Source organism: Chionomys nivalis, chromosome 13 (assembly GCF_950005125.1).
Source record: "Chionomys nivalis chromosome 13, mChiNiv1.1, whole genome shotgun sequence".
NCBI lineage: Eukaryota > Metazoa > Chordata > Mammalia > Rodentia > Cricetidae > Chionomys > Chionomys nivalis.
Window position 1 is genome coordinate 75268079 of NC_080098.1, and position 16517 is coordinate 75284595.

The window sequence follows — 16517 nt, forward strand, 5'->3', positions numbered from 1 at the left end:
AGCATAGTTGGCGGTTCTTTGTGAGTTCAAGGCCAGCCTGGTCTACATAGTTGAGATCCAGGACAGCCAGAGCTACATAAAGTAACCCTGTTTTAAAAAAGAAAGAAAGATCTCCTTTTTTCTCAGACAAGATCTCACTGTGTATCCATCCTTGCCTGCCTTGGCCTACACCTCAACCTCACTATGTAGATGAGGATGGTCTGGAACTAACAGAAATCCACCTGCCTCCGCCTCCCAAGTGCTGGTATGAAAGGTACGCTCCACCATGGCTATAGCTCAACTTTTTTTTTCCTTTTAACTTCATGACTATTCCATCAAGCAGCAAGGGAGAAGAGAAAGACACACACTACATCCATTAGCCCATTTCATGCCACACAGGGAGCTACGTCAGGGGTTCCCCAACAGGACCGGAAGTTCTACCGAGAGCAGTAAAATCCCATTCAAGCTCCCAACCTCCAACAGCAGCAGCTTGGCTGCCCCTGGAGCCTGGGCGAGCAAACACAGCTCTGTCAATCTGATCCATCTGTTTGACTTGTGTAGCTAATACAAGCTGTGGGTTCCGCTGCCAGGTTGTGTAAAGATCACAGCCAACACCTATTCACTCTCCTCCTGTTCTCTTCCTCTCTGCCACCCTTCCATGGGGAGGGGTGTGTGGGGGAAGAAGGAACACGGGGAAATACCTCAGGGCGAATTTGGATCTGTTTGAGAACAGGAAGCCACAGGCCAATACAAGGAGGCTCTACGAGAACAGATGACAAACCGCAAGCCCTGGGAGGGGAGGAAAAGAGCTTTCTGGGCTTGGGGGATGGGGGAGCCCACCAGCTCAGCACACACAGCTGGGCTTGGCTTCTGTAATCAAAACCATCATTACAGAACTGACACTTTGGCTACAGCTGTAAAGAGATAAGCGTGTGGGACTAGAAAACAGGGCCCTGGTGACCCAGCCTTAGAGTCTAAGCACTGCCTGGAGGGCTCTCTCCCCAACACCCCTACCAGCCCCCTCCCCAGTAGACCCCCTAAGTCCCAGGTGCTCAGAAGAGCCCTGTCTGTGCCTGCTGTGTCAGATACATCTGCTTAGAGAGATGTGTTTTACTTCATTTCAGGACAGGACTAGGGGCACTTCAAAGACAAAACACAAACTAAACAACAAAAATATATGCTCTGTGAATGCTTAGCATGGTGAGGCGTTTGGGGTTGGGGAGCGGGAGGAAGTAGGGCTGCCCGTTATGATGTGGGCATTGTCTCCAGGATGTAGGCTAGGTCACCCGTGGGCCCCGTACTTCAGGGGCAGGGGCAGGCAGAGGGACCACCAGCGTGGCAATCTCCAGTCTCAGACAGACTTTTTCACAGTAAGGTTTGCACAGGCAGCAGTGAGCAGATGTTATTTTATGACCCGAAGTCCTTCCCCACCCCCATTCTGGAAAAAAAATAAACAGAGAGGGAGGACAACCACTCCCCAACCCCCTATGAGGGGCCTGCTCTGTTTGCCAAGCTAGGACAGAGGAGAGCTTTTATGACTCCAGACTTGCAGGGCTCAGTGCTCCAGGGCTACCAAGGGCTACTCCAGGCATCCACCTTCCTTAGCATTCAGTTCTAAAGCTCATCTCCTGAGGAACCCACCCTACAGATGAGAGGACTGAGGTCTGCAAAGGTTAAAGAGTCAGAGCTAAGCTTTGAGCCTAGGCAGCGCAGAGCCAGCCTCCACATGTATGGAAACCCACTCCGAGAGCAGTGTGCTGTTCACACAGAGAGACTTCTGCACTGTCTAGGGACCCTGCAGCCAAAGCAGAACGCATTTCCTGCAATGTTGGCCCCAGTGCAGTCTACAGTTACTGACTTCACGAATAGTTGAGTTTTTTCACAACTAGTTCAGTATTTTTGACTAAAAATCTCAACTACCATGAGCTGGACACCACACACTTGCCCCTTGGCTGACATTTACATTCCAACAGTTTACAGCAGAACCTTGTATTTATTTCAGCTGCAGTTCTTACTAGAAACATTTGACAGTCTGGGCTACAGGAATTACCCAAACATACAAGCCCCTAGAAGTGAAAGGATCATCTACTTTGTCCACGTAACTCAGTGTGAATTAAAAATGCCACCTGCACATGGTGCACAGACTTCAACTCTAACTTCATTCACCTCCTTTATGTGGATGTTCACGGTTGTCCTATGGGCTGGGGATAGACCTCCAAGGAGAGCGCCGCCCTGGGTTCTACCTCAGAACTGACTTTCAAAATGGAGTGAAAATACAGAGTACCTATTGGAGTGTTGACCAAGGCCAGTGAGACGGTACAGCTGAATGGACTTCAACGCACGAGTCTCTGGAAGAAACATTGCTGTGAGAATCGCTGTTCCCTCCAAGGAATACTCAGGGACCTGAGCAAACACTCAGCAGGTCTGATAAACGCCTCAGCAGCCAAGAGCCCTCCTGTCTGTGAGCAGCGCTCTGGACCCTGAAGGACCCACTGAGGCATAACAGCTCCAGCAGGGCTGTGGGATTCTGATACCAGTTTGGCTGGGTGCTGCTTGCTCAGTAACCAAACCGCAGTTCAAGTTACAGATATCTATGCATATGAATGTTTTGGGTCTTACTAGAGACGGTCTTTTTTTTTTTTTGGTTTTTCGAGACAGGGTTTCTCTGTGGTTTTGGAGCCTGTCCTGGAACTAGCTCTTGTAGACCAGGGTGGTCTCGAACTCACAGAGATCCGCCTGCCTCTGCCTCCCAAGTGCTGGGATTAAAGGTGTGCACCACCACCGCCCCGCTAGAGACGTCTTTAACACTGTCTAAGAAGACACTCTTCCCAGCCCCAGCCTACCTCACCAAAGGAGAGTCCCTGGCTGAAGACACTGGAGAGCTTCTTCTGCAACACCCTCCTCTACCCAGCACAGCAGACCTCTTTGTCATTTGTGGCAAGTTATTTGCATGTCTTTGGTCAATGTGTGTATGTGGGGGGGGTTGGGGAGGGTGAAAAGCAGAGACTCTGGCAACTGTTTGGCTCTTTGTTAATTCACTACTTAAAAAAAAAATAATGCATGGAGAACCGAGTGTAAGGAAATAAAACTTGGGGTGAATTCAAGTTAACCTCCAGGGCTTCCTGATGCTTTCTCCACCTTCCCCCTGAAGTGGGACATGACGCACATGTACGAGCAAATTCTAGTCACTGCTCAATACCGATTCCTGTCGGATCAAGCTGTTTATCACCTAATGCAGACTTATAGGGGAAACTGGCTGCCTGATCTTTACGTGCAAGAGTACTGACTTAAGACAAAAAGGGCACTTAAATATGTGTTTAAATAAGCCTAATTAAGTGGGAAATTAAGACAGCCACTGGGATAATCTAAGCCAACAAATGCTGGAGTTGTAATTATTTGGGTGCTCCAATAAAAGCACTTTTGCTTGGATTGTGTGGATAATGGTTCTGATTGTCTACTGCGCCCTGCCCATGTCAACATTAACAGATGTTCTGGGAACCAGTCAGCAGTTAGAGCAAATTTAGCCCGTCTTATGCTTCTCTTCAGCCTACTAATAGTACTTCCTAGAGATGTGCCTGAGAGGGTTAAAGGCGCTTGATCTGAGTTCGATCCCCAGGTCCCACATGGCGGGAAGAGGACAGCTGTCTTCTGACCTCAATATGCACACTATGGTGTATGCACACGGACACACTCACACACAATCTATAGGTAAAACGGAGGGAGGGAGGAGGAAGAAGAAGCAGGATTTGTCTTTCCATGAAACAGCAGGATGTGGGTAAGCATTTCTAAGTTCACCGCCAAATAGAAGGATAACTTTGGAAGCTCTTTGGAAGACAGCAGTGTCCAAAGAGTGAAACACACAACCACTTCAGTGTCAGACGCTGACACAAGGAAGGCCTGGTGGGAGTGAGCAATCTTTACACCTTCCACTCTGATTCGCTAGGAATCCAAAGTAAATGAATACAAATTAAAAGATGTCCAAAATATGCAATAGCTGGCCCCCAATCCACTGTTACAGTAGGCTGTAATTTAACAGACAGACAGCTCAGAAATCCCACCAAAGACTCCAATTTCACTTGGTCACCAAAGTAGCCACCATCTAAATGGAACAGGAACAATAGACCTCCAGGATCCCTGTTTTCTGATGTCTTTCTCCAGTGTGTGTTCACAAAAGTGTCAACAGAAGGGCTCTTACACAGTTGTAAGTTTTTAAAGTCAGAGCTGGGAGACTGCCACTGAAGGGGGCTTTCTACAAAACAGGCTGGAGAGGCCCTCAGCAATTAAGAGCATTTGTTACTCTTGCAGAGGACCTGGACTCGATTCCCAGCACCCACACCTCCAGTCCCCATGCTGTCTTCTGACCTTAGGGACCAGATACACACATGATGCACACACATGCATGCAACACAACTTACATAACACGTAAGATAAAGCTGCTCCATTACAATGGAATACTTTCATACGATGGACAGAAGGGAATCACTGTCGGGGAGCCTGGGGCGGCAGGTGAAGGATGGTGGCCTGCCTTAAGCCTACCTTGGAGCCAGTCTCTGAAGTAGTGCAGCCACATTTGGGGAAGTTGCTTGTTCTCCTCCAGCATGACATACTTCACATTGCTGAAACTCTTATGAAGGTCGTAAAGTAGGTGCTGGATGTTGGGGTAGTCTGCTTTCTGGGTGACTATGTACATGTTGTAGAAAGAAAAGTATTTGAACTGCGCAGCTATAAAGTCATATTCTCTGGTTTCCCGAGGGACAATGTCCGTGAGGTCCAGCCCGTCTCTCACTCGGGTGGTCCCATAAAGGCTGACCCCCAGCAAGCCCAGGAAGAGGAGGATCACCACTACCTGCAACAGAGGGAAGGGCACTGGATGAGACCCAGAAACACATTCCTGATTCCTCCAATACCAGCGCCAACTGCTTCCTTTACTCCATTCCACATAAACAGCCCAGTCTCCCAGAGGGGAAAACAAACCACACTAAATCACCTTTTTAAGTAATCTCGCAAAGAATGAAAATATATATAAAGCAAGGAACGCATCTATACTCATAGTACTATCTGCTTCACGGAGCCTCCCCATGTGGGAGTTGGCTCATCAGAGGGGCCCTGAGGTTTGCAATCTGACTCTGGCAGGCCTGTCCTGAGCACACACGAGTATGATGATGATGGATCCCAAAGGTGCCAACAGTTCACATATTTCTCTTCCAGGCAGGAAGCCACACACAGTGGAAGGTTACCTTGGCTTTGGGTTTCAAGAGGAAAGGAGCATAGTGCTTCTCAGCAAACGAAGACAGCGTCCACTTGGTGCAGGGGGGCTCGAGGCAGTGAAGGCTGGAGTCTGAGAACTGGGAAAGCAGGTCCCGGGTGGAGCTGGTGCTCTCTGGGCTCTGACAGCTGAGGGTGTCCTGGGTGACGGTGACAGGCTGCACGGAGATCTCGGATCGGGGCTCGGCGGTAGTGTAGTACACGTGAGTGTGAGGGTCGTACTCCGTGCGGAGCTGGACGGTGGACTGCATGGTGATGTGGGTCTCATGAGCAAAGCTATGGCTGCTGTAGGGCGGTGGCGGGCTGTAACGGGTGTTGCTATGAGGCTCTGTGTAGGCCTGTGGTTCAACCTGAATCACCCTGCTTACACAGGGGCTGAAAGAGAAGAAGGAAACATGCCGTAGTGTGTCATCATGGTGGAGAGAAGGGGCTTTCACTTCTGTTGACGCTGGCCACTGACACCACTGATCTGTTTCTCTGATAGCATCACCTGACTCCTTTGGACACAGATGTAATCTGGTCCAAGACAAAGGCATAGTTGACCCTGAAATAGTGATAACCCCCTTCAAAGCAGAACTCCAAAGATCTAAAAAACTAGAAACAAAATCTACCACCCTGTGTTTCTATATAAGTGGTTTTCAGCATTCCTCTGCTCCACAGAGCTACCACACAGTTCCAAACAAACACAGGTTCACGATGGAAAAGACCACAAGCAGCAGAATCTCTAAGGAGGTTTCTGGGCATATTCAGTTTGGGGAGGAGGAAAGTGTAGCAGCTCACACGTGCCGAAGAGTCCTCTGTCTGCTCTTTCCTGCCCCCATCGCACCAGCCCAAACACAGTTAGCGACATTCCCTTCAGTCTTTCTATGCCCAGTAAAGGCCCCAGGACCCTGAAAACATACATACCTGGTAAAACAGCAGAAAATATCCAATCTCCTGTCCTCTCGTCTATATAAATCCATACTGAGAATTGCTGGGAAAATGAGCAGCACCATGGCAAAATTGAACACCACCACCACGGCAGCCTGGAGCAGAAACACAACTGAAGTCATCAATACACCTCCCAGTTAGCACGGTGCTTTATAAGCAAATGTGTACCATGTGCATGCAGTGCTCACAAATGCCAGAAGAGGGAGTCAGATCCCTGGGGCTGGAGTTACAAACAACTGTGAGCTGATACGTGGGTGCTGGGAGGAGAACTTGGGTCTTCTGAAGAGCAGACAGGGCTCTTAACCACTGGTTCATCTCCCCAGGACCCCACACAAAAACATTCTGGATATTAATCTCTCAACAACCCGCTGCTACCTAGAGAAGCAGAGCTACCAGACAGTGCAGGGTCTCCCTCTTCTCTCCCCACCACTGAGACGCTGTGTGTAACTGAAATGGAAGAAATCCAGAATTTATACAGGCTGGAGTGAAACCATTACCGACTTACTAACCTAACCAGATCACATCTACAAAGCCAGGCAAAGAAAAGACTTGAGAAGTTTTATCTCAAAACAAAAAGAAGTATTTTCCTTCTAAAACGTTTCTAAGAGTTCCCATAACCCTGATTAATAATCTGTATATAAAGTAGATCAAGTCTAGCAACGTGTCACCTTTAAAACATGAAATAAAATTTCACACATGTCCCCTGAGGTTTTTAATAGGCACGTTCCAAATAGCCTCGGGAGCAGCTTGTGGGAGCAACAGCCAAGGTCAAGGAGAGTTAAGCAGAAAGAAATTCCTGTGTGTGATTATAGTCTGTAGAATAAATAAGTACGGATTCAAAAGCCACTCTATAACCTAGAATAAACACAGGGTTAGGTTCTGCAGCACTTGGGCAAATCTCCTGCTGACCTAGTAAAAATTGCAAAATTGGGCTGTTATTAGGCAAAGTCGACAGGACATCCAAACGCAGTCCTTGTTCTGAGAAGTGGACAAGAAGCAGAAAAAAGGAACTGGGAGGGGATGCTAAATAGCCAAGAAATAATCAGAAATTTATTTAAGAAGTAAAATCTCCTAGTACAGTTTTCAAAGGATAGTTTCTGAGACTGTCTCAAAACAGGAAGATGGGCTGGGGCGAGGAAAGGAAGCCTGGCCATCACTGGTACCAAGAATTAAAAAACAGGAGACACTTCACAAAGGGCTTTTTGAAGGGAGTGTAGGTTTATGCTCCAGGTGGAACAGCGAGCTGGAGGAGATGCCCTTCAATAAAGAGTCCCCTGTTAAGTCTACAGAGTCATAAAACAGCCAAGTCTTCTACATCACGCCAACTCTTTCCTGAGTTGATTTTCAAAGGATCTCATCAACAGAACAGGTTAACCAGGGCTCAAATGTGTTTCTTTATAGAGCAGCATGTATGTGTGACAAGCTCCTGTCACAGCTGTGATGGGAGACGCTATCTAGGAGCTATATCCCTTCTCTGTGAAGTCTAATCTGTGCTGGGTGCTGGAGAAGCCAAGAGAGTGAAGACAAACCTTGCCCTCAGAGCTACAAATCAATCGGATCCAAGGCTGAGTGAGTGCTTGTGTGTTGAGGTGGATAGAGTGGCTGGTCCAAGAAGGCTTCCTGAGAAAGGTTTCGAACATGAAAATAAGGTCCAGGAGGGACAAGGAAGAGACAAGGCAATAGAGGAACTCCTGACTCAAACCACTCAGTCCTGAGACAGGTGATGGGAGGTCAGGCTGTCCATAGGCACCCACTGTGTTCCCATAGTAATCAGAATGTAGACAGTTGGCCACAGACAGGACCGATTACCTAGAAAGACTGGCTTCCCAGTCTTTCAGATTCAAAGGGAGGTGTGATGCAAAGTCCTCATCTTAACTGGTTTGGATGCTCTTGTTGGGGCTGGTGACTCCTGAAAGGGCATACTCACACTAGTGTGGACCACTGACCAATGAGATGCAGGGAATTCTGGGAAGAATAAGACTAGAGATTTTCCATGCCATCGGTCATGCCTTGGCTGAATCCTATTAAGCCTTTTAATTCCAGCCATGTTTACAGCTCAGGAGTAGAATGCAGAGGTAAGTCGTAGGCATCTCTCAAGAGTGAGGGCAGAGTCTCCTGAGCCACTAAGGCTCACAAGGGCACAAGCAGCAGGTGTAGCCATGGCAACACTCATCAAAAAAACACGTCTGACAGGCAGCTATCTTTGCTCACTCAGATGGAAGCAGAGGGATGAGAGCCCACAGCAATGCCCCTTCTAACCTATTTTTTGATGATGTGTTACTATTTAGGGGAAACCATTTTCTGCAAAGAAAACAAATGCCAACATCCCCCATGGGTGTCAAAAACTTAAAAGTAACTAGCAAGAATTTCTCAAGACAGAGTGGTCTCTGCAAAAGAAGACAACACCTTAAAAGAAATTCTAAGTAAGACAGAGAATCTGATGGAAACAATCTTGGCTGTGGATTGAATCCAGCTACTCTGCTTGAAGATGCTGCCCCACCCCTCGAAACACCTGCAGTGGACCTGATGAGACACCTGTGGCAGGATCCTAACCTAAAACCTTTTACTGGCTTAAGAGTGGTTCACTGGTAGACTACTTCTTTGTGGGGTCGGGGATTAAAATCCCACCGCCACAGACAGAAGGGGCGGAGCATAGGAAGAATGCTCAGTGGGTAAAAGTAGTCACTCTGAAAACCTGAGGACCCGATTTCAAAGTCTGCTGTGTAACAGTTTCCTCCTGAACTGAAACATTCTATCAAAGAGCTTTAGGAAGTCCCTGAAACTGAACCAATCAGATTCACGAGGCCCCCTCCCTGCCCTAGCAAGCAGAGCCAAGCTGCAAAGAGGACCCTGAGATCCAATCAGCTGTGTGGAAGAGGCAGCGGTTTAGACTAGGAGTTACCTGTAAAGGATACAGCCAACCTGCTGAGCTGCCTGCAGGCTGTGCAGTGGGCTTCAGGTTCCTAGCTTTGTGAGCTGTCACCCATGCTGGAGTGGGCTCTGGTGACGTAGCTGTCTGCTCCTGTAAGTAACCCCTCACTAATACTCCTGCAAGTAGCAATCATTGGTTCACCAAGCTGGACTTTGGTGGTCTCTGTACTCTGGTCTGTGTCACAGGTTCCCTATGTGGTGTGAGTGGACACGCATGTGCTGCACTGCCCCAGGAAAAGCTTTTTCACATAACCAGTTCCCAGTATCCACATAAAAAGTTAAATACTGCTTCCACTTCCTGTAATCCCAGCATTGGGGTGGAGCTTCCTGGTCATCCAGCCCAATGGCTGATAAGCTTTGGTTCGGTGAGACAACAAAGGAGGAAGACACCTGATGTCCTGCTCTGGCACCTGTGTGTGAGCCTACACACCCATATGCTCACAGAGTCACATACACAGAGAGAGAAGGGGGGAGGACGATGACACAAAATAATGAACATTTAAAGCAAACCTCTATCATTAGAACGAGTAAGGGTCTTGCTCTTGTGGGGGGAGGGGGTTCACTGAGGAACAACACTACAATGAAGGCTGACCAGGAGACAAGCTATTTCTTTGAGGGAAGGAATGCTACTATTTTGGTCAGGGGGAAAAAAAACCCGAAGTTTCATAAGGAAAAAAAATCCAAATGTCACAGTGGTTTATTACGCCACAGAATGTCTCTGGGCCCCCTCTCTCTGGATACTCTTGGTAGCTACAGGTGACAGACGCACACACACAAAGAAACATAAAGTACTCATTTCGGCCCTGTAAAGGTGCTTACCTTGGGAGAACTTAGCGCACTGGATTTCCTAAAAGGCTTTTCTATCCTCAGGGAGAGACCACACCGTGGGGTGTCATTAGGGGAGGAGAGTTTGCCTTGAGGAACCACCAGTACTGAGAGGAGAGGAGAGCCAAGAGTGAGGGAAAGAAAAGGAGCGAGCTGACGGAGCAGAACGAGGTGGGCACAGTGAGGGAACAGGTGCAAGCAAGCTGAGGCGGAGCAGAACAGAGCGAGGCAGACAGCGAGGGGACAGGGAGTGGGAGAGAGAGCGTGAGCAGAAGGCCTCGTACTGCAGGCTCCAGATGCGCGTGTAGCAGATGCAAGCCTGTGCAAACTGCTTCCTGAAGCCGAGGTACCAAGGCCATGCATTTCTTCCCTTATCTTTCCCATTACGAACCCTTGGTTATTTCCATTTCCTTGTGGCTCTGTCCAGTTTCAGATTCGACTTTACTTATGAACCACTGTTACCTTTATTTCCATAGATGTTTATAATGCCAGGCCTCTTCCTAGTATCTTTTTCTTTTCTTGGGAGTTGGTGCTTGTGACTGACAGAGAACAAGCTCTTCTCTCAGTCTCAGATCTTAGACTAACTGTTAGGGAGGCCTTGCACCTCACCCCCAGCAGGGTCTCTACTGGTAGGGACATGAAGCTCAAACACCCAGGGGACCGTTTCTACTTAGGTGACAAATGTGTATTTAAAGAGTATAAATAGGGACACAATGTATCATCTGTCACCTTCTCTTCTGATGACCAGCACCTGGTGATGAGCAGAGCCCATGAAAGAGTACAAACTTGACGACAGTTTCACACAAGGACATCAAAGAGGCTTCCTTCAGGCAGCTGGCCACCTCATAAGTTTCCTTAAGACAGCCTAGTCTAAGAAAAGAGAGACAAATGCTCCCTGCAGCCGAAGCTTCAAAACTTGAAATTAATTCAAGAAACTTCCACCATGTCATGAACTACTCAAAAACCTGCTGCTCTGGCTGCTTCAGACTTTCTATGAACTATGACTACTAGGTCTGGCCCAGGGAACAGACTCTTTAGGCTGACAGCCTGGGTATGAGAGGGCCTGGCTGGGAGGAAGATGTGAGTAACATGGCCTGCAACACAGGTTTTGCACACATAGTGAGCAGCAGGCAACCTAAACTTGCTTAAGTAGCTGGAGAAGGGAGCATGGAACCAGAGGACAGGACAGAAATGCAGAGGCCAAGAAGGAAAACGCGGCGGGACACAGGGATCCCCAAGAGATAACCCTTGCAGGACATAGCTAAGTGGTCAACATACTCTCATATAGTGTGACAGTCACTGTCTGCCAGCAACCCTAGCTGCATACACCAGTGCAGTCTTTTACGGCCTTGAGGTGGTGCTGTTTAGGGAGGGGAGATATGAGGTGACTGCAAGGGGGTAGGTAGTCTAGAAAGAGGAGTCAGCCAAGGAGGACTTCGGGGCACATCCCTGGGCCTGCTGGCCTACACAGCACAACTCCACAAGTGAATAGCTCCTGGATAACAAGGTGTAAGAAAGCAAAGAGCCCCAGCACTTGACCTGGGAGGAGTACCAGGTCATGCCTTGAAGAACCTACCCAGCAGCACCAAGGCCCAAATGCTGCGGCATGCACTTGATCTGCAAAATCAGCGCTAGACTCAAGTGAAGCAGAGAGGAGACGTTGACCAGACAAGCCACAGGGACCTGCCCACTGTAAACTCACCTGGAGGGAGAATGCTCGCAGTGCAGGAATAGGGATTAGGGCAGCCATGAAAAAGGCGGTGACGTTGCTGATGGAGGTGAGGGCCACACTGGCTCCTGTGCGCTTCAGGCACTCCCCGGTCCTGTCCTGAGGAAGACAAACCACAGCACTGAGGGCTGCCTCTGAACTAGCTCCCCCCTTAGAGGACGTGGTGGCAGTTTCTAGGACTGGCTGTTCTGGGCCTAAGGAACAGGGAAAGGCCACAACCACCTTGATTCCAGCACCAGGTTCTGCTGATGTCTCCCTCAACGTCACGTGTTCCTCACAGTTACCATCACCCGAATGGGAAAGCCAAAGACAACGATGACTTAAATGCAAACCCGTAGCCAAAGAAAACCACAGAAACAACCTTGGGCTTTGAGAAGAGATGGCACACATGCGGCACAATGCTAAGACCCCCACATTTCCATGGGCACCCTAAATGGGGCTCTTGGCGTTTCTCAGAGTGACGTGTCATTTGACTTAACAAATGCCAAGGCAGAGAGTGGGCTTTGAGAGTCCCCCAGACATCCTTCTTTCCTCCGACTGTTACCTCAAACGGGATCCTTTTATTTTGTCCTGTTTCACTGAAGGCGTGTGCCAAGAGGAAGACGTCGTCCACACCGACACCAAGAGCAAGAAATGGCAAAACCTACAGCAAACACAGGCAACCACAGCATTATCCAGGTAAGACCTCACAAGGAAACATGGCTGCCAGTGCCCACAGGTGCCAAAGGGGAGCTCAGGCCAGTCTGGAAGACAACATACTTATCCGGAAGTCTGCATCTCTAAAACCTTTCAGTTATGACTCAGAGATGTTCTCACAAGCTTCTTTCTAAGGTCTAGGTACAAGAACGTATTTTAGAACTAAAAGTGAAAAGCCAGCTAACTCGTATCTAAAGCTGTGGTTCCTAGTGATCCTCAGTCCAGCATCAGTGAGAACGGCTGAAAATATAAGACAGTACCTCCATATAGACCAGGTCCAGCCATCTTTGTGTTCTCAGTGTGATTCTAATGCTTACTGGAGTTTAGGAACCAGTAAATTATATACGCTGTTCTAAGTGAATGTCTCTACCTACCAAGAGCATCTCTGAACTAAAAAAAAAGCACAAATGTGTATCTGTGTATATGCACATGGTGTATGTGTGTGTGCGCACACATGCACACGCCACACAGCCCACTATACAAAGGTCAGAAGACAATTCTGTAGCCTGTTCTCTCTTTCCACCTTTTATATGGGCTCTAGAGATTGAACTCGGACGGTTATATTTGCATAGTAGGCGCCTTTACCTACTGAACCATTTTTAGCCCACAGAACAGACTGGCCCAGTGGGAGCCAGCCCTCCTGAGATAAATGGCATCCTCATGGAAAAGGCTTTAGGTAAGATAGACACACAGGGGGGCCGGCACGCTGGGCAAAGTGTTGGCCAGAGGGCAGCGATGAATGGTCCCTGCAGTACCTGAGTTGTTGCAGCGTTAAAGGAAATCCCGATCAAGGAGCAGAGGCCCAATCCTGCAGCCACTGACAGTGCAACCAACAGGACGCCAGCCAGCCCCACGGCACCCTGGGACTTGGAGCAGTCCCAGCGCAGCATGGTTAAACAGGCATAGGCAAGCTGCAAGCAGAACGATAGGGGAGGGGGGTGGAGGGGAATGGAGAGAGAAGGTGGGGGAAAGACACAAAACAAGAGCCAAACATTAGAATGTGTGGGGATTCTAATGTTTTCCCTCTCCCATTGCCCCACATCCAAGGTAGAACCTATTAACTCCAACAAATAAATCTTACACTACAAACATCATACAACAAGGCTGAGCTGTCCCTGTCTTGGGTGTCCGTGGGGGTGTACTTGTACGTTAGGGGCAGCAGCTAAAAAGCAGGTGCCGTCACAGAAAAGTAAAGAGCTAAAATTCCAAAACAAACAAGCTCAAACCAAGTTGACCACCCCACCCTGAGGGGGCCCAGAATTACCATCAGTAGGTAGCCACTGGCCACGCGGATGACACTGACGTCAGAGAAGGATTTTAGGATGTCGTCCAGAGTAGTGGTGGTGAAGGAAAGCACCTTCTGCGTGGAGTTTGGGGCAACGCTTTGATGAACCACCTGAGGTCACAAGACAAGGTGCTAAATTCCCAAAAGGAACTAAAGTATCAACATGCTTCACCAGCACAGACCTTGGGGTAACACCACCGTGCACCCCACACTGTTTGCTGATGCTTCACAAGGTCCCATGTGACCTCAAGTGGTCAGAGGAGGAGGGAAGAGGAACCTCCCTCTACAGTAGGTTACAGGGATCAAGGGAGAGCAGAGACCAGAAAGACACCCAAAGTGTGTTACTTTGTAACTCTAAGACACCTAAAATGTGTTACTTTGTAACTCTAAGACACCTAAAATGTGTTACTTTGTAACTCTAAGAAACCCAAAGTGTGTTACTTTGTAACTCTAAGGTTCTCTCACCCTCCATAGCCAGACTGCTCCTTCTTAATCCAAAACGACTCATTCTTATAAATTCCACCTCCCCCCACTTCATTTGCTGGCCACTTTCAAAAGGTCACAGGCAGCTCCATAGAGGTCACTGCTTGGGAAACAAAGGCCAGTCTCCTGTCACATGACCTGACCAAGGGGCCTGCAGCTGTGAATAGATTCTGTCTTGCTAATGTTTTCCAGACACCTTTTCTTGCTCACCCAGTTTTTTTTTTTCACATTGCTATGCCTGGACTCTGGAGTCCACAATAGTTACTAGGCATGTTTCAGGACATTCCCACTAAGAAAGAGTGTCTCTTCAGACACTACTCCTAAGTCTTAACACGGCTGGATAAAGAAAAGCTTGTATCTCATGCAGTACTAAGAATTAAAATGTCTTGAAAATTAATCTGAGGGAGGTGGTGTAACCCCAACAATCAGGAGAATGAGGCAGAAGGGTAAGGTTTGAGACTGCCTGGGCAGCACAGTATTGTGAATACTGGCTGACTCAATAACAAAGAAAACCCCACTAAACCTAAGGGGAAACAATGTTTCCAATGAGTAGAGGAAGACTGGACTAAGTTACAACTATCCCTGACATCAAGGCAGGGCTCACCTCCACGTAAGTCCTCTGCCACGCCTCCAGGATGGCTGCCGCCCTATCCTCGTTCCAGTTGATATGAGAGACATACTCATAGCCTCTGAAGTGCTCGTACATTTGCTTGGGGGTCATTAACTGGAACATGGTCTGCAGGGCGTGAGCGCTGTGTCAGGGTAAAAGGACAGAAGGCAGGTCAGCACCGCCAGCAAGCAATGTGTGTGATGTGAGGTCCCACGTGAGCGCCCCCAACTCTCCCCCAGACTTCATCCATCCTCTGTGCGCACATGTTTCCATTCAAACAAGACCAGGATGGTTATTGTATTTAATAGATTGATGTACCATATTAAAGGTGTAACCTTACAAACCTTTTACAGATAGACCCCAAAATTAAATTAATAGGCAATTTCCTTTCTCAGTTCCTATTCCATGAAACAGGAAGGAGAGGGGAGTAGATAGCTTGACCAGATATACTGGGTTCAGCCATGCACTCTCTCTGTGCAGAAATCCCAGAGACAGGGTCCCAAGGGAGAAACCTCAGACGAACACCTGACACTTGACTGACTGGAGTCCCCGGCTGCACAAAGGCTAACTCTCATATGGGCTGTAGTTCCTGGGCTTTGACTCTTGAAGCTCCCACCACTCAATCCCACACTATGAATGGATTTTCTTGCCCCACGAGTCTACATAAAGGCCAGACGTTTCAAAACAGCTCCAGTGGAAACCACAAATCCGTCCTAGAAAACTTTGCAAACTGGCCTGATGTGCTCATGCTCCCCCAGATTCACTGACACTGGACTAGGACTAACATGAGTCCAATAATAAATACGGGATTCTGTGGGGTACGGTGTTGGATTACCTGACCAGTTTTCCAGTGGCGTTCTTGACTGTGCCACCCACAATCAACTCCTCCTGCCAATGCATATACTTCCTGGATAAACCTTGACATCCACCATTCAAAACAAGGGCCACATCAAGAGGCTGTAATGAAAAGACAGCCACATAATTATGGGAATTAGTAGGCAGGTCACATGCCTCGTTAAAATCCAGTGAGTTAAGGGCTTGTTTGTTTCAGAGAAAACATTAATAACGAGACTAATGAGGGTTATGCTAAATCTTACAGCAAAACTTAGCTCTGTAAACAACTTTAGTTCCATACACCAAATTAAAAAAGAACAAAACTCATGGCAAATGAAATCTTTAAGATGAAAGTAATAGAGGAAGAGAATGAAATAGAAAAGGCTCCCCCCCCCACACACACACTCCCTGGAAACTCACTTTGGTTGAATTTTTGTTGGGGGCTGTGGCGGGGCAATCTGGGTCAGCCGGGTTGAGGCAGGGCCGGTCCATGTACCCATGGCCAACTTCGGCTTTATTCAGCATTTCCTCCCAGCTGTCCACTTGGTAGTTTATTTTCTTTAACTCTTCTAGGAATTCCAAGGGGTCAAAGTTTGTCCACCGCAAAGGGGGCTTACCTCTGCGAAAGAAATTAAGAGGTGAGGCCATGGAAAACCTACCAGCTTCAGACAGGCAGGAGGGCACCATAGCTCCATCTGTGCAAAACAGGCTGTGCAAAGCAAAATTCTGGGACTTGGGTAAAAAGGGAAAATAGAGTGTTCCTCCCCAATAAAGCTAATTATGAACAAGTCAGGAAAAGAATTCATGACTAAAGAGGACAAGCAGGGAGCTTGCAAATTAACACAGATATCAGAGACTTTTAATTCCCTAACGTTGTATTTAATATGTTTAAAGAGTTAGCCAATGAGGAGTGGAGGTGGGTACTTCTAAGCAGGACACTGAGATCCAAA

General features: G+C 48.0%; 1 protein-coding gene across 3 annotated transcripts in view; it reads right to left on the minus strand.

Annotated features, from left to right (window-relative positions):
* The window catches only part of Ptch1 (patched 1), a 65658-nt gene that overhangs the window by 18449 nt on the left and 30692 nt on the right, over positions 1-16517 (minus strand). For all 3 annotated transcript variants that reach the window (XM_057787032.1, XM_057787030.1, XM_057787033.1), the window contains exons 6-15: positions 15988-16186; positions 15569-15690; positions 14728-14875; positions 13620-13751; positions 13111-13266; positions 12204-12302; positions 11633-11758; positions 6151-6269; positions 5217-5619; positions 4516-4825 (exon numbers count right to left, since the gene is read on the minus strand). In XM_057787032.1, coding sequence (XP_057643015.1) covers positions 4516-4825; positions 5217-5619; positions 6151-6269; positions 11633-11758; positions 12204-12302; positions 13111-13266; positions 13620-13751; positions 14728-14875; positions 15569-15690; positions 15988-16186 — 1814 coding nt within the window. The remainder of the gene's footprint in view (positions 1-4515; positions 4826-5216; positions 5620-6150; positions 6270-11632; positions 11759-12203; positions 12303-13110; positions 13267-13619; positions 13752-14727; positions 14876-15568; positions 15691-15987; positions 16187-16517) is intronic.